The following is a 21,318-nucleotide window of genomic DNA, read 5'->3' on the forward strand; positions in this document are numbered from 1 at the left end:
AGTGATAACTTTACATTTTACAGTTTTAACTCTTGATTTTGTAATGAATTTCTTAATTTAATCATTGTTTTTGGTCAGGAGATTAGTGTTATACTCTGTTATTATTACTGCTTTAATAAAGGACCAATATAGTGTTCCATTATTCATATAGCAACTCATAGAACAGCAGGCAAGTATTATTTTTTGAGGTGACCAATAAGCAGGATGGTTTCTTGACAAGTCAGATTATGACATATTTAGACATATGCACATAAAATTATTGTAATATTTTAAATATAACAGAACATTTATAATCTGAAGTATAGGTTTGATTTTATAATGTTTGCAAAATTTGCGTTGCCTTTTTTGAGCACTTTCAGGTGCCTGCTAAAGTTTTAGGCACCTGATAAAATTCAGTGCTTCTTGAATCACTAAATGAATAGAAACTGATACAGCCTCTACATGGTACAAAGGCAAATGCAATCTTTTTTATGCAACTTGGAATGCATGCTTAGTATTTATATGCATATCTTTACAGATTAAAACCAAAAACAAAGAATATGACAGGAACAAACACCTGAATATGTTTGTAGAAATAACACTTCTCAGATTTTCAATAATATTCACATAATAAGTGACTATCCCTTATTTTCTGTATTGGATTTTAGATTGTTGTTTTAAGGAAATGGTAAACCATTTTTCAGTGTTAATTTTTTCATTGATTGAGGAATCTCAGGTTCTAAGATATGTTGGTATTTAATTGAATCAGTTGAATTATTTCTATCTGCACAGTGTTTCATCAACTGCAAAACCATCCCCTAAGGTTGGCAAGGTGGCCGTTCAGTATTTTATTCTTTTTTTACCCACCTGAATTTGTTGTGGTTATGGCAAACTGATCAATTTTTGTTTTATCAGGCTCATTGAAAATTGTATACTCTAGGCCAGTGCTTTCAACCCATGGTACGCGTACCACTGGTGGTACTTTGGCACCTGGCCGGTGATATGCATACAACGGGTTGAAAAGCACTGGGAAAAAAGTGTAAAAAAAGTGTAAAAGTGTAGTGGAGGGGGCGAGCTAAAGTGGTGGCAGCACTGCACAGTCAGCTGGAGTTGCTGTGTTGCCGGAGCTCTGCTGAGTGCCCAGGATTGGCACGGGCTCCAGCCGATCAGCATGGGGCTCCAGCTGATTGGCACTTCTGGAAGCAAAATGCAGCCTGGGGAAGAAAATTCAGCTGGAGTTGCACTGAAGAGAAGAGGGGGAGGGGGAGGAGAGAGGAAAGGATATAAAAGGAAGAGGTTTTGCTGGGAAAGGGAGTGAAAAAAAAAGACCGGGGAAAGAGGAGAAAGAGAGATGGAGAAGAGAGTTTTCTTTGAGGCACGCAGAGGGAGAGAAGGGGATAGAACAGTGCGAAGATTAATGACAGAGAAACAGGCACAAGTTTCCCATTAAAAGTATGGTAAGTGGGTGTTGAGGTAATCCTCAACCCAGGAGCTCAAAATTTATGTTGCTAAGTGAGAAATTTGTTAAATGAGTTTTGTCCCGTTTTACGACTTTTCTTGCCACATTTAAGTGAACCACAGCAGTTGTTAAATTAATAACATGGTTGTTAAGTGAATCTGGTTTTTCCGTTGACTTTGCTTGTCAGAAGGTCATCATGTTTTTGACACCTTTCTAGGTGATTGGTGGTACTCGAATATTGCCATACCCTAAAAGTGAAAAGGTTGAAAAGCCCTGCTCTAGACAAATTACTTTTGTTATGAAGTTACAGGAAAGGTTTCTTTCTGATATTTCTTCTTTATGGATTATTGTTGTATAAGCCAGGCTGTACGGTGGTCACATACTCCAGTGTCAGCCAGCTTTTTTGGCAACCTGTTTACAGTTATATGTATGTTCCATTTTGTTAATCTGTTCAGTTTTGGCCAGTTTTGGAGAAGTCCGAGAAGAGATTTTTCTTGGTCTTCAAGCTTTATAAAAATATAGTAGTACTGGATTGTACTGTATTGGATTGCGCATGTCAAACACCATAGGAGACTTGTGAGATTCTGTGAAAAAGTAACTGAATTTACAGCATGTAATTTAATGAAGTATCATCTGTTGAAAAGACAACTGAAGAGTAGCTTAAATTTAAAATATCTTTAAGATCGACTACTTTGTATTTCAGCTGAAAAATATTTATGCTCGGTATATCAGAGTATAAGAGTAAAATGGTGGCATTAACTGCAAGAAAACTGAAGCTGTATTGTATATTTGCATAAACTCATTATACAAGTAGAAACCAGTTGAAATTGATAGGTTAGTGCTTTAACTGTGTTACTCAGCAATACAGATGTTTGCCCATGAATACTAATGTCTATGCAGCTAATTATATGCACTTGTACAAGTTGACAGGATCACAGTTGATGAACTACAAGTCAACCAATACTTGGAAGTTAACAATAATCCTTGATCTTGTTTCCTTCACCCCTCACTCCCAATTCTGCAGCTTTAGATGTGTTCATCACCAGAAACAATATATCTGTAATGGAACGAGAATCCCTTGAACTTACTTGCAACATCACAACAGACAGAAGTGGTATTTTCCAAACAGAAATAACATGGTACTTCAATGAATCTCCAGATGACACCATGGTAGAGGCTCAGGTTTTGCTGAATGCTGACCGTGATTTAGTAATTAGTGACTCCACCTTTATCAGCCCCAGCCATGTAGATCGAAGTAATTACAACCTGTTGATACGTGATGTAGGCACTGAAAACTCTGGTTACTACTATTGTCAAGCAGCTCTGTGGGTGCCACAACACAATGGCAGCTGGCACAAGGTAGCAGAGAAGATATCAGTACCAGTCACTGTGGAAGTGGTGACATTGGGTGAGTAATTGGTTATTAAGGTAAACAGGCTTTTTTAATTAAGCTGAGCTACTGATGATTATGTGGACACTTTTGTGCAATTGTAACTTCTGTGGACAATTATGACAGGGTTATTATTTGATTTAATGGGAATTAAACACTTGAAGGCTTTAGCTGGCCAACCATTATGATACAGTGATGGTAATTTCTTTTTCTGTGTTCATTTCAGAGTTTAAAAAAGATAGAGGCCATTCAGTGGTGACATTTTTCCCCCTAAAGTTTAGATTTCATATCAAAATCATGAATGTTTTAACAAATATTTGAAGATAAGTACTTTTGCTTTGATTATGTCTATTTTAATTTGGTATTGATTTTTTAATGAACGTTATGAGGAATTATGGGTTTTGTTGTATTTTTACTGTTTTATATTTTGAACTTGAAAACTTCTTAGAGATTTCAGTTTGGAGATGTTAGATGGCTGATCTCAAAATAATTGTAATGTTTTAAACTACTAAATTTTTCTATCAGTTCATGTTCAGTAAGATCACTTAGGATTGCTATGATATAGAAAGCAGAACTTACAAACATCTAAATTACATTTTCACATTTTCACAGATCAGATCTCAACTGGTACAGTCAATTGTTTGTCTTGACACTTTCCTTCTAACTTGCTTATTATTTTATCTCTGGATAATGAAAATGTAAGAAGAAGCAGATAATATTTTTAAAAATTATGCTTCAATTAAAGTTTTCATCTTGGAATGAAACGGCAACATTTGAATTCAAATAATTCTTGAGATCTGTTTCTGTATTTGATGAAACAGAAATGCAAAATGATATCATACAATATAAAAAGAGAACTGAGTGAATATCAGACTTGTTTAGACAAAGTTTTCTAATTTCAGTATTTTTCTGTAACTATAAATATTGTGTTGCTGATAATTTTTATTCTACTTTATGAACTGGACCCTTAAGCTGCTGAGATACTTGTCTACTAATTTTTTTTTAACATTTAAGCATAAGCATTACAGAAAATTAAAGCACATATTCGTGAAGATCCATGTGGTTATATAAAGTTTTTCTTGATATACCAGGATCTTTTCTAGAATAATTTAAAAAATCAAGTTTCTTCATGTTTTACTTTTCAGTTAGAATCCCAATAATTCTGGATAGGTTTTGAAACAGTAAAAGAGCAAAGCTGGAGTAGTTGTTGTATTTAATGCCCAAGTTACCTTAAGTGTAGTCCAGTAGTATTTGTGTAACTGATTGTATTTACTTGCAAGAATATCTCGTTTAAGTTCATTGAGATTTGGGATGCTAAATTGTAATATTGTTGATTCTGATTTAGCATGGCATGTGATGAACTCATCTAGAGTTTGTATGCTGTTTCTTCCCTCTAGGGATAGCTTTGCATCTAATCTTACCACTATTATGTTGCAATGATTAAGATTTTGGGCTAAGTGAGTTGAGACACAGGTCCAAGCATGTGGGAAAATTGGTTGATGGAGTGTTATATAGATGGAGTATTAGATATGTTATTTCCCACTCCTGAAAGGCAGGCAAGATGCAAATAAAAATGCCAAAATAAACTGGCACAATAATGCGTTATAGTATCTAATAGGTTTAAGATTGGTAAAACAAAAATGCGTTAAACAACTATCAGTTATTTAAAGCTTGGTTTTATTTCTGCCTTTTTTATTTCTTTAATATATGTTGTTTTCTTATAACTTTTTTAATTGTAAGTTTCCCAGAATTACTGTGTATTCTGTGATTCACCTGCACCTTGAAATTAAAATTATAAATTTGAAAAAGATCCAGAAGTGAAAATGACCTCATTTTCCTCTTTTTTTTAATTTACATGGAGATAAGAGAAAAAGCTAGTGCCTCTTTTCTCATACATAAGCCATACTTCACTAAGTACAAGAGTACCTAGACTAGAGGTTGTAATATGAAGAGTGTTCTCTGCTGGCTAATCCAATTGACTGCATGCTAGGTAGATTTAAAGAAGTACAACTATTTTCCAGTATAGTTCCCTTTCAGATATTATCTTGTAGTCTCCTTACTTTCAAGTTGGCTTAAACTGGAGACTTCTGTTCTGCTTTTGAAAAGTTGCCTATAGTCAGTGGGAGTTTCTGCTTCTTTATATTACAATTACTACTTGAGTTAGGTGAAGGTAAAGGATAAAGCTATTTTTAATGACCTTGTATTGCCTGGGGGGAGTAAAGTGGAGAAGAATTCTCATCATCAGAGATACATAAATTGTATCCAAATTTCATCAGCAGCCTCCTGCTCTTCCTTGATAGAAGTCTGAGAGCTTGGCAGGGTATTAATTCATTGAACTGTCAGCAAGGCTGTTCTTTGACAGTTGACAGAGTGCAGGAATGAGGCTTATCCAGTAAGCTTTTATTCCTTCCTTCTAAATCCTCAGTTAGAGACTCAGTGTCAAGAGCATAGCTGGAACACTATTCTCAAAGTCAAAATTTTACCTAGCAATCCACTTCTATAGACCTTGCAAATATTTGTGGAGTTGGCTAAAACTTCATTTCCCTATAACTTTATCCTCATTCTTATCAGAGCAGAAAGCAGTTATTCATGTTTCCATGTTGGAAACTACACGGTGTAGTAAATTCTAGCATTGTCTGCAAGAACTTTAGTGATTTATAAGAGAGCCACATATATATTGATCCACTTTAATATCTGAATATATCTTCTAAGAGTAGGAGAAAATCAAAATTACATATGATCACGATATCAGACTTAGTGCAACTTTAAAAGTTGTTAGACTTAGTGCAACTTGACATAGTGTTCAGGACTTAAATTTCTTTAACAAACTTCATCACTATTCTTTAATTAATTGAAAACCAAAAAAGTATACACAGGAGGCTTAATAAGAATGTTTTATTGTTATCTTATCTTGACCAACATAAAATGATGCTCTATGTATTTGTGTGTGATTATTTTACCAGTTTAACAAAATTCTACTACACAATCTGGCTTTTGTTATTTTCCTAGCAAATATAGATAATCCTCGACTTAACAATACTTCATTTAGTAACTGTTCAAAGTTATGATACTGAAAAAAAGTAACTTATGACCATTTTTCACAGTTACAACCTTTGTAGTATCCTCATGATCATGAGATCAAAATTCAGATGCTTGGCAACTGGTTCATACTTATGACTATTGCTTTGTCCCAAGGTCACGTGATCACCTTTTACAACCTTTTGAAAAGCAAAGTCAATGGGGAAGCCACATTCACTTAACAACCGAATTACTAACTTATCAACTACAGTGCTTCACTTAACAACTGTGGTAAAATGGGGTAAAACTCACTTAACAAATGTCTTAACGGAAATTTTGGGCTCAGTTGTGGTCATAAGTCAAGGACTAGTTGTAATGCCATGAAAAATTAGATATAATTAGCTGATAGGACAATCCACATCCCTTGCCATGATTGGTAAAATATTAAAGAAGCTTTGCAATTTAAAATCATGATGTATGTGAAAATATAATCTATATTCAGGATTGGTTCTGTTTCATACTTTTAATTGTTACTTTGACTTTCTGTTTTTCATAGAACCAAATTACTACGTGGTTTTGAATGCTTCTAAAACACCGCTGTTTGCTGAAGATCCCACAGAGCTTGAATGTAGGATCATGGAGGTACAGAACGCTGAGACAAATGTTTATTTCACTGTGTCCTGGTACTATAGGATGCCCACACGCAGTGATGAAGTGGTAGAGTATGAACTTCTGGCCACTATGGATGCAGACTGGACACTGGTACTTGGGGAAAAAAGCAAACAACGTGCTCAGAATGGAGAAATTATTTTCTCTAAGCCAAAGGTAGACACCTTCCGTTTACGAATCCAATGGACTTCTGAAACAGACAGAGGAGAATATTATTGTGTAATTTCTTCATGGAGCAGACAGCGCAACAACAGCTGGATAAAGATCAAGGATGTGGCTTCTATGCCTGTAAGCATTTTATGGTCTACACAAGGTAGGATTTCTGCAATTCTGACTTTAAATGTGGTGTAAATGGGTGGTGATTCAGTGGCTTTATAGGTATTCCCAAATATATAAAAGCCTTCAAATTTTAGAACATTAAATTTGATTATTTAAAGTGTGAAAAATCTGAAAGTGAAGCTTTAAATTCAAGAGCTAAAATAAATTTAATTTTGTTGCAGACTCTTTAAAAGATGTGAGAAATAAAGCTCCTTTGCCTAGCACTAAAATTATAACTTAGCCCTTTTTATGTGATTGGTCTTTCAGCTGATCTGATAAAATATTAACTGCATTAACTGAAAAAAAAGTGGTCATGTTTTCCAGGTAGTCTTGTTATCTACGAGTATCTTATTGAATATTCAACTTACAAGCCATTTTTTATTTCAGATTAGGTACAATCTTCTCATTAAAAAATAAAAATATTTTTATTCAGTAGTCTCTGATTGCTCTCTGTAATCTATGCAAATAACTTAAGGGTAAGACTTTAAGAGAGTTGACACTAAATTAAACAATAATCCATTTTAAGGCAGCTGACATTCTAATGCAGACATGTCAAACACAAGGCCCGGGGGCCGGATGCGGCCCGCAAAGTGGTTTCATGCAGTCCGCAAAGCCATCCTGGAAACTGTGAGGGAACGGCCCCCGCTGCCCTGGCCCAGAGACCCTCCTCCTGCCAGAGACCCTCAGATCTGTCCCACTCCTGCCCAGGCCCCCATAGGCACCCTTGATGCGAACCATGTAGAGCTGGCCACGCCCACCCAGTAGGCCATGCCCACCCTGGCCATACACTCCTGGCCCCCTGAGGGCAACCGCAATGCTGATGCGGCCCTCAATGAAATTGAGTTTGACACCCCTGTTCTAATGCATTTGGTTAGTCAGCAACCAAAAAGAAGATGTGGATATTTCTTTATTCATGATGGATACTTCTACATCATGGGTGTCAAACTCGCAACGTCACATGATGTGTCGTGATGTATCGTGACTTTTTTCCCATTGCCGGCAATGGGTTGGGCGTGGTTTTTGTGTGATGCATCTGGCCCACGGGCCGGCAGTTTGACACCCCTATTCTACGTTGTATTGATTTGAAAATATTGTAGAGCTCCCTTATCCCACCAGTTCCTTGTTCATTGCTGCAATTCTTGACTCCACTTTTGCAGAGATGCCGTCATTCACCATTCCTCCCCTTTAAGCCTAGTGTTGGAAGTGTTAACGAGCTGAGCAGATTTATTTTATTGTCATCAGTGGTGTAGTCAGAGAAATTAGTGTTGCAATGTTTTTTAACAACTTGGAACTTAGGTTGCTGAATTTTCTCACTGGAGAGAATTTCTGATTCATCTCACTTCAAGGTGTCTGGCTTTGATTAACGTAGTATATTTCCTTAGCAGAGAATAAAGCTTGATCAAAGTTTGCAGTTCAATAGCTGAGTTCTCGTGCAAACAACACAGCATATATAATGCTAGCAATGTGCATTTCTTCTATAGATTGAGGGTGAGGGACGTTTTAAAACTAGAAACTAGAGCAGCAATTGAAATTCTTTGCTCCTTATTCCAAGTATTTTGATATCAGTGCTAGTGAGAATCTCTGCTTCAGTTTGAAAGTGATTCTGGAGACTTGGAGAGTGAAAGCAGTGATGATGTGGAAAGGGACTAATTTCAGAAGTTAAATATCATCCATTCCATGTATATTCAGGTTGTACATGGACATAAACGAACTTAAGTGCTATTTTTTTCATTAACTGATAACAGAAATAGTTTTGAGGAGTTGGGTATATCTTCCAAAGTTGCTAGATGTCCCGATTTGTGTTCTTCTGAGATGAAATAAAAATAATAACCTAATAACCAAAAAAGTACAACAAATTCTTGGCTCCTATCTTATGGTCCTTTCGTTGAGCTCTGCATACTTTCTAGTCCTCATTCACTTCTTTAGTGATGTTTTTCTTTTTTGGCATTGGTCATATGTGTGCTGGAAGAGCTTCATTCATAGTTCCTTATGAGCAATAGATAGCCTTTCATAGTTAGAAACATCTTTATCGTATGTTACTTGGTTTTTAGCAGTGGAAGATGCTAAGGCTCCCTTTGTGGAAGGGAGTTTATTTTTTCTCTAATAAATCATGAATATTGATAATGTATCATTTTAGAACACCATGGCTGATTTCAGCTGTTTAACAGTCTACTGTACTTTGATACTGACCAGAACCAACTAATCAGAGTCTTTTAAAAAAGACACACAGAAAACGAGATCTAAGTCAGGAATTTCAGTTCCATCCAGTCTCCATATGTATAAAGTTGAGCCTTGGTGGTGCAGTGGGCTAATACCTCCTTAAGTAACACCAGCTGCCTGCAATTAGTGCAGGTTCGAGTCCCACCAGGCTCAAGGTTGACTCAGCCTTCCATCCTTCTGAGGTAGGTAAAATGAGGACCCAGATTGTTGGGGGCAATAAGCTGACTTTGTAAAAATGCCGCTTTGGGGGGGGGGGCGAAAGCCCTAATAAGCAGGCATGTACATAGAATGAAGGCTATTGCTAAGCACATTGATTTGTGCTTCTCAGTGGCGTAGCGTGGGGGGTGCAGGGGGGGGCCAGCCGCACCGGGCGCAACATCTGGGGGGGCGCGCTCGCACTGAGCTGCTCAGGGAACCCCAAGGGCTGCACAGAGTCGGCTTGGCTCCGCTCTCGAGCTGCTCTTTCTTGCAAAGCGAAACGAGTCCGGCAGGTGAGATGGGCGGCCACATAAACTGAATAAAATAAATAGAAGCGCCCAACTCTCCGCCCAGGCTCAGGCCAACCGCAAGCGCCCCGCAGGCGCCCCGGCAGGCTTGGCCGAGCGAAGACGGACCCGCCGGCCGGCTGGCCTAGCTTCGTGCGCATGCGTGGCTTTATTTAGCGGGGCTCACGTGCGAGCTTGAATGCAGCGGCTCTTGCAGGTCGGAGCCCCGCCCAGCCGCCCTCAAGAGGGACCCGGAAGCATCCCGCATGCGCGCGACTCTTCTTGGAAAGTCTACGCTGCTGCGGGGAGCATCTTTTCGGCGGTGCCATGACGTCACCTGGTTAGGGGGCGCAAATTGCCCCGGGTGCTGACAACCCACGCTACGCCACTGGTGCTTCTTAGATTGTAAGCCGCCCTGAGTCTTCGGAGAAGGGCGGGATATAAATGGGATTTTTAAAAAAGTTATCTATAATTTCTATCTTTAGGGGTATTTATTAAACAGTTTTGTTGACAAACTGCAGTCTTCTGAAAATCATCACTAATTCTCCAAGTATGTCCTGATATACTTTCCATCTGCCTTTTTGGACAAGGATGGGCGGAGATAGCTCAGTAACTAGTAGTAAAACCCTAGTTAATGCTGACTAACAATGGCTCATAAAAATTGGACCTTTCATGCTGGATTCTGTTATGTTTCTGTGGCACAGACAACCACCCATATGTCCCAGTTTGTCATCTCACTCTTTGAGTAAGGAGTTTTACCCCTCAGCTTCCAGAAGAATAGGTTGTCCCAATTTTGAAATGCAGTCTCTCAGTAAAACATCCCCTTTTGTTTACCCCAATCTTATCACTCCGGATTGCGTATCACATCTTAAGAGTAAGCCTGAGGCAAGGGTTGCATTATTATTGCTCCTACAGTGTATTTTGAGAGAATAACAAATAGTGTTTAATAAGAGGTCAGAGCAGTTGATATTTAGAGCACAATAAAGTTTAGAAAGGAAAAGAAAAACTACAGTTCGATAGCTATGTTTCCGGTTTTTAGTAATAACCATTACACAAAAATAGAAGATTAGGATAAAGCTGTGCATTACAAATTATTTTTGGATGTATATTGTTCTGAAGCAGCAGCTGAGTGTTACATAGTAATTCAAGACACGTGCTTAAAGTACTGCAGCGTGTTCATATATCCAAGTGCACATACAAATAATCCACCGTAAACCAAAATATTTATAGACACTTGCACATATAAATTCTTTTTTCCTCTCCTTGTATGTGCCTTAGAGATTCTCCAACAGAAAAATTACAGTAGGGAGGAACCCTGCTTTCCACAGAAAATGATCGTCTTTCAGTTATTTTTTGTCATTGACCTCAACATGGTGGCACGAGTCCAGTGGCATGAAAAGAGATGGTGGGGAGAAGGCATACTGCATGAAAGGATCCCTGAATTAGCCTATCTCAACTTGTTATTAACTGGAGAATTCTTGGGAAAATCCAAAACAAATATACACTACTGCTTTTCTTCAGTGGGCAAGTGGATTAGGTGACGTTTCCCCACAACTCATGTTGGAAGACTTTTGTCTAGTCCATCTTGTATGATTCAAGCTCTGGTGGATAAAGCAGGGATAGTTTCCAGTATAGGCTCAAGCCAACTGTATGTTGCTTCCTTTAAGGGTTTAAAATGGAGACATAATTGTTTTGTAATACAATTTCAAGGAGCTGTTTCTTTTGATGCTTTGTACAAAGAAAGTGCTTTTTTTTATCAAGAATCTAAATCGCAATCACATGACTGTGAGGTACTCCAAAAGCTGTAACTTTGGGCACTGGTCAGTAAGTCCTTTTGTTCACTGCTGTTGTAATTTTGAATGGTCACTGAATGAATGATTGTTAGTTGAGGACTACCTGTACTACTCTTTTACTGCAATTAACAAAAGTACCATTTAACACATTGATGTACATGTTGTTTTTTCAATTTATGAAATATTCTAAAATAATTAAATTGGAATACCGTGAAGCTCCCTGAATTTAAAGGAATTTCCCTGAATTGCAGGAGTGGAATTAATAATCTGAAGTTTGCCTTCCCTGTTATAATTCTTTCAATATTTGTGCCACAGTGCCTAAACAGAGATAATGAAATTAATTCTTAAATTCAAAGTTATGTAATAGTACTTATCGGTTTTAGAGTTCTCCTTTCCTTTCCCTTAGTTATGTCTTTTATAAACTTGCATGTTTCAGTAGCAATTCCTCAATATGTCATGTTGTAAAGAGATTACAGGCAGTTTAATCTGAACCAGTTACATTATCTGTGCTTTCAGAGAATACATTGAGAATCCTGAAGTAACTGAGAGAGTGGGTCTTAATGTTTAAAAAGACTTAAAGGCAGCTAGTTAAAATGCAAATCTTGAGTAAACTATTCCCATTTAATCTAAAGATTTGCATCTTGAATGAACTAATTTTGACACTTATCTGATTTTATGCTTCAGTGCAGGCTTTTAAACACATTAGCAATGGTAGTTGAATTTCTGAGACATTGTATGGGGGTATCTGCCTGATTGTATTCAGAATGACTGTGAAATGATGACCAAAATCACAATTTGCAAGCTTTTGAATTCCTCAAAACTCTTTATGAGGCAAAAGAAGCATTGGGGACAGGAAAGACACAAGAAAATCTAAGGACCTAAGTTATGTAGAACTTTACATGTAATGTAACTACCATCTGGACCTGCTCCCAGAAGATTGCTAAAACCCATGCAGTTATCAGAATTCTGCAGCTTGATGTAGAGAATGTTACAGAAATCTAAATGAGACATGAAAAGATCATCACTAGATATCAGTAAAGCTTCTTATTCAGGAAAGGCTGCACTGGTAACCCACTAGGCTATGCAAAAGCTTTTGGCCATAAGTTCAATCTCTTCTTCCATCAAATCTATTAAAAGCTCCATATCATTTTCATACTGTTTATTGAGAGCAAACTTATTTAGAATTAAGAGGGCTTAATCTGAAATTCAGGGTCTTCTCAACCAACAGATGATCTATCTTGCTATAACCTAGCCTAAGCTTGTGTCTCTTCATCCATACCCTAAAAGAACTTTGATCACATATCATGCTCAGCCCAAGATGGCATCATAAACTGATAATCTTTTGTTAAAAGATAAATTATCTTTCTCAATTCACTTGGTTTCATGTAGATATTGAACAGTGAGCAAGAGAAAAAGCTGAGTTCTCTAACATAGTTCAACAGATCACCCAAGGCTTAAACTCTCTATTACTGACCTGGCACTGCCAGTCAGAAAAGAGAACATTTTTCATTTTCTTCCTCTCTTCACAGATGGTCCAGAAGAGTGCCATGATCAAAGATACTGAGGTCTACTAAGAGGCCTAATAGGAAGAAGAGACTGGACAAATCTTGGAGTAAACTTGGAGCTGTGTTGAAATTGAGGAATGAGTAGTTACCAAAAAACTAAAAGAAATACACTCACATACCCCAGGTGTTGAGATTAAAGGAAATTATAGAGTTTGGAAAGAATGAGCTTTTTTCTTGTTTCTTGTTTTTATATGGATTTGATAATTGTGCTATGTTTTATTCTTGTTTGACTTTTAAGTAAATAGATATATAAAATATATACATATATACAATAATTAAAGTTTTGTTCAAGATAGGATAGGATAAAGAATAGTGGAGCCATTTGGTTAAGTTAAAGCTGATTAAATAATTTACATAAGTAATAAATAATGTTTAACAGAAATAGAAAAAGCATAATCAGTAGCAAGATAGATGGACTCAATTATAGTATTGATGGTACACAGTTGGAAAGCCTGAAGAACTAAGTTAGTACAGATTATCCTGGAAAAAGTCTAGGTCAGCACCAACTTGATGGATAATGACCATTGGCAGCAGCAAAGGTTCTTAAGACATTGACCTGCCTTGTAGGTGAGAAAGCTTTAGGACTTTAGCTTAGCCAAATTTACGAATACTCTCATGTGTTAGAATAAAACTTGACATGAAAAATATTCACACATATTTGCATGTCCTGTGAGCAGCTCTATAATCTATTCGAGAATTTTGGCTCTGACCTCCTTTAAAGAACTTCAAAGCATTATTCAAATTCTTATCAGTCTTGCAAGCTTTAAGCTCTACTGTGTTTTCAGAATAATGAATGAGTCAAGATGTCAAGATGATATGAAACGAGGCACTGCTATAAGCTTCTTTGCGGTGTGATCTGGTAGTTTTCTTTTTTTTAGAAATGTTGATTTTTTTTATTTAAACATGTTATTTTTATTAGCCAACTTGAGCTCCTATGAGGGAAAAGTTTGTTTTGTATCATAAGCGCTCAAGTTAATAAAAATAATGTAATTCTTTTTCAAGGAGAAGAATATTTCAAGCTGTATTTAATCCTAATAAGCCACAATTGCTTTTTGCAGGGTTTTTTTTTTTTTGGAGGCTTTAAAGTAGTTAATAATGGTTTTCCATATATGAAAAATACAATCGGTCATGGTTTAGATAAATGAAATTAAAAAGTAAATTAAAATGTTTCTGATCCTTCTTACATGGAGGGAAGTGAACATTGTATATTACATTCCCTCAGAAGCATTCTGTATGCAGAGTAACGTGCCACAGAACTCCTGCACTTAGATATACGTCTTTGGATAACTGCAATGAGCTAGGCATGATATTTTATTTTTAAAAAAATATGGTAATCCATATAACAGTGAACCAGAATTTAATGTAACATGTGTTCTGTGCTTGCTACAGTAATTACCAGTAAGTTTCCAGTTGTAGTCAAAAGACTTGTTTTTTCATTTATACAGCTCTATTTACTTTAGCACTAATGTGCTTACAAGACAATCTTTCTCAATTTATCCCAGTGCTGCCACCTTTGTTTCCCAGATATGTGAGATAAAGCAGGTAGAGCAGACATGTCAAACACAAGGCCCGGGGGCTGGATCCGGCCCGCGAAGTGGTTTCATGTGGCCCGCGAAGCCATCCTGGAAACAGTGAGGGAACGGCCCCCACTGCCTTGGCCCTGGCCCAGAGACCCTCCTTCTGCCAGAGACCCTCAGATCTGTCCCACTCCTGCCCAGGCCCCCATAGGCGCCCTTGATGCGAACGATGTATAGCTGGCCATTCCCACCCAGTAGGCCATATGCACTCTAGCCACGCCCACCCAGTAGGCCATGCCCACCCTGGCCATACCCACCCGGCCCCTTGAGGGCAACCGCAATGCTGATGCGGCCCTCAATGAAATTGAGTTTGACACCCCTGAGGTAGAGCTTTAGACTTTTATGCTATATTACATTCCATTTGGTAATTAGACTGGTTAAGTTTTGTTTTATCTTGATTTTAGGTTATTTTTTTTCACAGCTATCATCTCTTCTTATTTTTCTCTTAACTAATTCAGCTAAGGGATAGAAGTTTTTATGTAGATGAAAATAGAATAATGGGCACTGCTGTTACAGAGGAAAGGAAGACTAATGTTTGAATACTGTAATATAATGTTCAAGACACACTCACCTCTTTACTGGCTTAAAAGCTGTTTTTTCCCATTAAAAAAAATCTGGATTTCCTTGAGAAAAAGTATGCATTTGTGCACAAAACCATACAGTACATTTTAAACCAAAAATTGCATGACCAAAATTTTAGTTGTGAAGACAGTGTAAAAGCAAAATGCTATTTTAATAAGAATTTTGTAACAAATGGTAGTTTGATAAGCTTTGTTGCACAGCAGTACTTTTATACACTGAATGAAGAAATATATAAATATATTCATGCAATTTCCTTATTCAGTGTATATGTTTGTTTGATGCAAAAATATGAGAATATTTAGCCATTTCAGCAAGTTTCATCTTCACCAGCCATTTCTCTAATGTGCATAGTGCCAAATCTTTGCATCTTTGGGTATGCAACAATATTACTACAGCTATATAAAAACAAGTTCCTGCATCAATGGTATATTCATCTTCAGAATCCTCTGAATCAGTTTGTATTTGATACCCTCTCACAAGTAGCCCCTTCATTCTCAAAAACTGCCTGCGGGAGGGAATCTCAGCTATGTGTCAGGTGGTAGCAGCTTGCAGTTTTCTCTGCCAGCTTTCCTATTGACTTTCTGGGGAAACCAGCAGAGAATATTGCAAGTAGTGACCACATGATTGTGGGACACTAGGCAATCAGTCATAAGTACAAATGGGTTGCCAAGCACCCAGATCATGATATTTGACTGTGGGGGTGCATTTTTTTGCAATGGCCTGAAATGCATTATGGGGCATAAAGCATCCATTTTGTGAAAAATTATAATTCCAGACTGTTGTAAGTCAAAAATTACCTCTAGTTATCCTCATTTACAGCCCTGAAACTTATTGCTGAGAAGATAGATGTTACATGACAGATCTAACCTAAAAAAATGAACTCTGAAGAAATTTACGGAGAACAAATTGGTTTTTCCAAGATATAATATTTATAATTATTTCAACTCAATATTCCTTGGCTGGAATGCTGCAGCCAAAAATGCTCTCAGTTCTCTTAAGGAGTAGCTTCTTACTTAAGATTTTGAGTCTTGAAAGCATATACCAGTTACTTTCAGACTATGTGAACATTCAGAAATGTAAGAATTATGCAAAAAGAAATCTCCATTTCTTAATCTTGTGAGAATAAGCCATTTAATGCATACTTCAGATTGGTAGTATGTATCACAAATGTGCTTATAGAGATAATACTGATCTTTATTCACATTTCCATCTCTCACTGTTACATAGCAGGAAATTAACATGGTGTTTGTTTATGCACAATTAATTTAAATAGCAAATTGCATATAAAAAAGAATGACAGTATTAAATAGTTAAACACATCTAATAAACAATACCTTAAAATAAAATACCATTAAAAAGTAGAAGGAATTAAAACATGTATTAATGAATATTTATACACTGCCTTCTTAAGCAATTCTAGGTAGCTTACATAAAAACCTAAGAAAATTAATAAACATACATCACCATAAATAAATGTTAGTATAAATACTTATTGCTTTCTCATTAACCTTCTTATCCAAACATCTTTCAAAAGGAAGCTGTCTTTAACAGTTTCCTAAATGAAAGTGTGGGTTTGACCTGATTGAAGAAGGAATGCTCTTCCATACCTCAGAAAGTTATCCATATTCAAACTTTTTCAATCTTTTGCAGTATCTTCTCACATACATGGGTAGGCCAGGCAAAAATCTATTTTGGTTGAGTTGGGTAGCTATAAAAATGAATAGAATAGAATAGAATAGAATAGAATAGAATAGAATAGAATAGAATAGAATAGAATAGAATTAGAATTAGAATTAGAATTAGAATTAGAATTAGAATTAGAATTAGAATTAGAATTAGAATTAGAGTGACAGGGTGGAATAGAATAGAATAGAATATGGAGTAGAGTATAAAATACATAGAATAGAATTACAGGGAATAGAATAGAATAGAATATGGAATAGAATAGAATAGAATAGAATATGGAATAGAATAGAATAGAATATGGAATAGAGTATAAAATACAATAGAATAGAATAGCAATATAGAATATAGAAAATGGAATAGAATAGAATACAATATGGAATATAGAATAGAATAGAATAGAATAGAATAGAATAGAATAGAATAGAATAGAATAGAATAATGGAGTAGAATAGAATAGAATATGGAATAGTATAGAGTAGAATAGAACAGAATATAGAACAGAATAGAATATAGAGTAGAACAGAATTAGAATAAATAGAATAGCGAATAGAGTATAGAGTACAATAGAATAGAATAGAAGCAATACAGCTTCTGCAGACTAACATGATCTGTTATCTATACACCCAGCATACCGTAATATAGTTCTCCTTTCCACTTTCCACTGAAACTTCAGAATAAAAAGACCCTGAAAAAACACATTCCATCTAGATATATTTTATTTTTTAATGAAAACAGATACACTTGCAACAACCTTTACAAGTAACTTCACAACATAGTTTCAGTGCAGAATTTAATTATAATGATAATGATATTTAGGAGCTATCCTTAATAGGTTTCTCATTATTATACATAATTGTAAATCTATGCTATTAGGGCTAAGGACAATAAAATACTTTTCATTTAACTCTCAACAATTCTTAATGTTAGTTTACGGGATATTTTTCAGCTTTTTGCCTTGCTAATGTATAATTGGATATATAAAATCAACACTGAGCAAGTAAAAGCTGTGTAAACAGCTTAGAGCTGCTAAAGAGTATAATAGCTTAAACTGCCTGCAGTTTTGTTAAGTCTGTTTTATTATAAAAATAGACAAGGACATTTCATATAGAAAGCATGTGAAGGAATATTCCTACTTAAATGAGTACTCAAAATATTGAGATAAGAAATGTGCTTGTAATAAGAATGTTATAAGAAAGTTTGGGGTTTTGAACACATTCACTTTTGTAACAATTTATTTTCTGTTTTTTAGAAAGGCAGGAACACTAGCATAATGAAAATAACAACAACAACAAAAATGAAGACAGAAGCCTTAGAACAGCATAGAGATTAACAAATTTAATGGTTGCTAAAAGTAAAAGATGTAATAATTGCTAAAACAATGTAGATAATATGTAAGTCTTTGTTCAGGGTAATTGACTCATTTAATAAAAGAAAGGAAAATATCAGCTTTTCCTAGCTTAATATTTATCCAAAGTGTGGAATTATAATCCTTTTATTCTGGCCGATGTGGTATAGAATAGAATACTGGCTAGGAGTGATAGGAACTGCAATCCAATACATCTTAAGGTCTTGTAACTTTAGTAGAGCTAACACACTTCAGTTCATTTAAGTTTCTGTTATATCCTATCATTTTTAACAACTTTTAAGTATAGTATGTGCTAGCTTATTTTTGCAAGGTCAGTTCAATGCCTTTCCATCATAGGTCCTGCTTAGAAGATTGTAGGATATACATCTTGTACAAAGAATTTGTCCCTGTGACATTATTGTCCCTCTATTGATTTTTCAACCATGCAAAAAAAAAAGAAGGAAAAAAGTGATGAAGTACAGGTAGTCCTCGACTTACAGCAGCTCGCTTAGTGACTGTTTGAAGTTACAATGGCACTGAAAAAAGCCCCCCCCAAGCCACAGCTGAGCAAGACATCTGCCTGCCCGCCCGGCGGTGCTCTTCCTCCGCTTTTCATTGTTGTGAGCATTTCTGTTGAGATTGGCAGTGGGGGTGGGGGGGCTGTTTGGTTTTTATTCCCTCCCCATCTGCTGGGTGGTTGCAGCAGGTTTTGGTCACTTCACATGACGCTGGGACACTGTGACCATCATAAATATGAATCAGTTGTCAAGCATCTGAATGTAAATCACAAGACCCTGGAGATGCTGCAACATAATAAGCAATGGGCATTTCTTCCTTGGGGATAGTATAAATGGAATCTTGGAGACCTTTTGTGAAGATTGCATTGAATTTAGCACAGGGCTCTTCAAACTTGGCCGTTTTATGACTTGTGGACTTCAACTCCCAAATTTCCTCAGCTAGGCATGCATGTATTACTGCATAGGTTTTGAGACTGTCAGTCCACCATAGATCTGATTAAGCCATTTGAATTATAATGTCTATCCATTGCAATTCTATGGCTACATATTTGGTTATTTTATTATGGTTTTATCTTAATTTAATATATTATCTATATTGTATTATCTGTCTGTATCTGCTGATATGTTATTTAAATTAAATTGGTATATCAGTGATTGCATAACTTCTGTATATGCCATATGCTGTATATGCCATACGCTTAACTGATTAATTGGAGGCTTCCTGTTTGGAGAGACAAAAAGAATATTTTTTTTGCCTTTTGGATATCCTTACACATACCTTTTTCTCATAGAAGGAAATTGTGTGATATTACTATATAAAAACATGACAAATTGTTGGTGATGAAGTGGAGAAAGTAAGAAGAACTGAAATTATAAGATATACAAACATTTTTGCTCGAATCGTGCTGCATCACTGTTTTGCTAACTGTAAAAAATAAATAGGAAATAGGTAGCAAACATATAAGAACTCAATTTTTCCACCTGAATTACCATCTATAATCACTTTGCTCATTATATGTCTGGCAATGAGAGTCTACTTTTCAGTGTACCTCTTTACTCTTTCAACAACCTAAGTGATGTGGGTCTGATAAATGAGACAGTTCAAACAAATTTCAAGCATTGTTTATCTAATAAATGTTAATAATAAAAGGAAGCATCGGCACTCATGGACACCGAAAATCCACAAGAATTTTCTGCAGGCAATTTTAAGAAATATGACAGTTTCTTCAAATTTCTTCAATTTTTTTCAATAGGCTGAGTTTACCCAATAGCAGTATGAGGGTTCTTTTCAAATAAATACCTATGAATTAGTAGCACCTGTAACAAACTAGCCGCTTATGACACATACAACATGCAAACGTTTTATACAAATGTATTAAGTCTTGGCCCTTGTATTAATGACCTAATCACATGCATTTTAATCCATGCTGTGGATTACTTATCCAAGAACCTACTCAGAGATTTAGAGGATTCTCTGAGGATATGCTGTCAAATACAAACAAATAGATGAGAGGTGTACAATAAGTTCCAAAAATCCAGTGCAGGAGACCTAGACTGAAAATGACTTGTCATCTCTGAAGAGCTGCTAGCTTGATGAATTTTTATTCCTTTTATAATACTTAAATAAGATTTCATTCTTTTTTTCTTACTCAGTTCTTCTTCCCATAATTCATCTCAATCCAGCTGTGCTTCTTTCTTTCGATTCGATTTGCTTCCCTTCCCTTCCTCTTACTATTTCCATCTTCTCTGCTTTTCCTTCCTTATTTCCTCTGATCCTCCTCCCCCCTCCGTGACTTCCTCCCTCCCTCTTTTTTGTTGTTTCTGCTGGAATGGAGGAGGGAGATAGGTGCATGTGTTTGAAGGAGAATGATTGATAGCAGCATATAGAGATTAATTTTATAAATTATTTTATTGGCAATTAATTTTAAGTAATTGTTAATTGGAGTAATTTTATTTTAAGTAACTAATTTTTTGGAGAATTGCTTGTGGGAGGTACATTTACATGCATATATTGAAATACAGATAGTTCATACTTGTTGCTGAGATGAAAATCTCTTGGATTGCTTTCAGATGGAGGTGGCAGATAGGGAAGTTGGGCAGTGAAGAATTCTGAAGAACACAATTTTTTTCTGTGTATTTGCATGTGCCTATGCGTGTAAACAGGGATGCGGTAGCTCAGTGGGTTAGGACGCTGAGCTTTTCAACCAGAAGGTCGGCAGTTTGGCGGGTCGAATCCCGAGTGCCACGTAACAGAGTGAGTGCCTGTTACTCATCCCAGCTTCTGCCAACCTAGCAGTTCGAAAGCACGTAAAAATGCAAGTAGAAAAATAGGGACCACTACGGTGGGAAGGTAACAGCGTTCCGTGCGCCTTTGGCGTCTAGTCATGCTGGCCACATGACCACGGAGATGTCCTCGGACAAGCGCTGGCTCTTCGGCTTTGAAACGGAGATGAGCACTGGCATTGGAAATGACTAGCACGCATGTACGGGGGAACCTTTACCTTTATCTATGCGTGTATATTGAGTTTTTTTAAAAGGTGGAGTGTCTTATTGTCAAATAAATGTAGTAGTTCTGAGCATAGAAATATGAAGTATATATACAGAATGCTTCTTGCAAGTTTAATCATACAGGGCTGTGTGTTTTGTGTACAAAACATATGAAAATACAGTCAGCTTGGAATGTGTTTATGAAACAATACAGTATATCCAGATTT

General features: G+C 36.4%; 1 protein-coding gene across 1 annotated transcript in view; it reads left to right on the plus strand.

Moving 5' to 3' along the window:
* Positions 1-21,318, plus strand: part of PTGFRN (prostaglandin F2 receptor inhibitor) — an 82,516-nt gene that overhangs the window by 36,545 nt on the left and 24,653 nt on the right. The window contains exons 4-5 of the mRNA XM_083361902.1: positions 2,463-2,846; positions 6,403-6,828. Of these exons, the coding sequence (XP_083218028.1) occupies positions 2,463-2,846; positions 6,403-6,828 (810 nt within the window). The remainder of the gene's footprint in view (positions 1-2,462; positions 2,847-6,402; positions 6,829-21,318) is intronic.

The sequence above is a fragment of the Vipera ursinii genome, assembly GCF_947247035.1.
Source record: "Vipera ursinii genome assembly, chromosome: 4".
In the NCBI taxonomy this organism is placed as follows: domain Eukaryota; kingdom Metazoa; phylum Chordata; class Lepidosauria; order Squamata; family Viperidae; genus Vipera; species Vipera ursinii.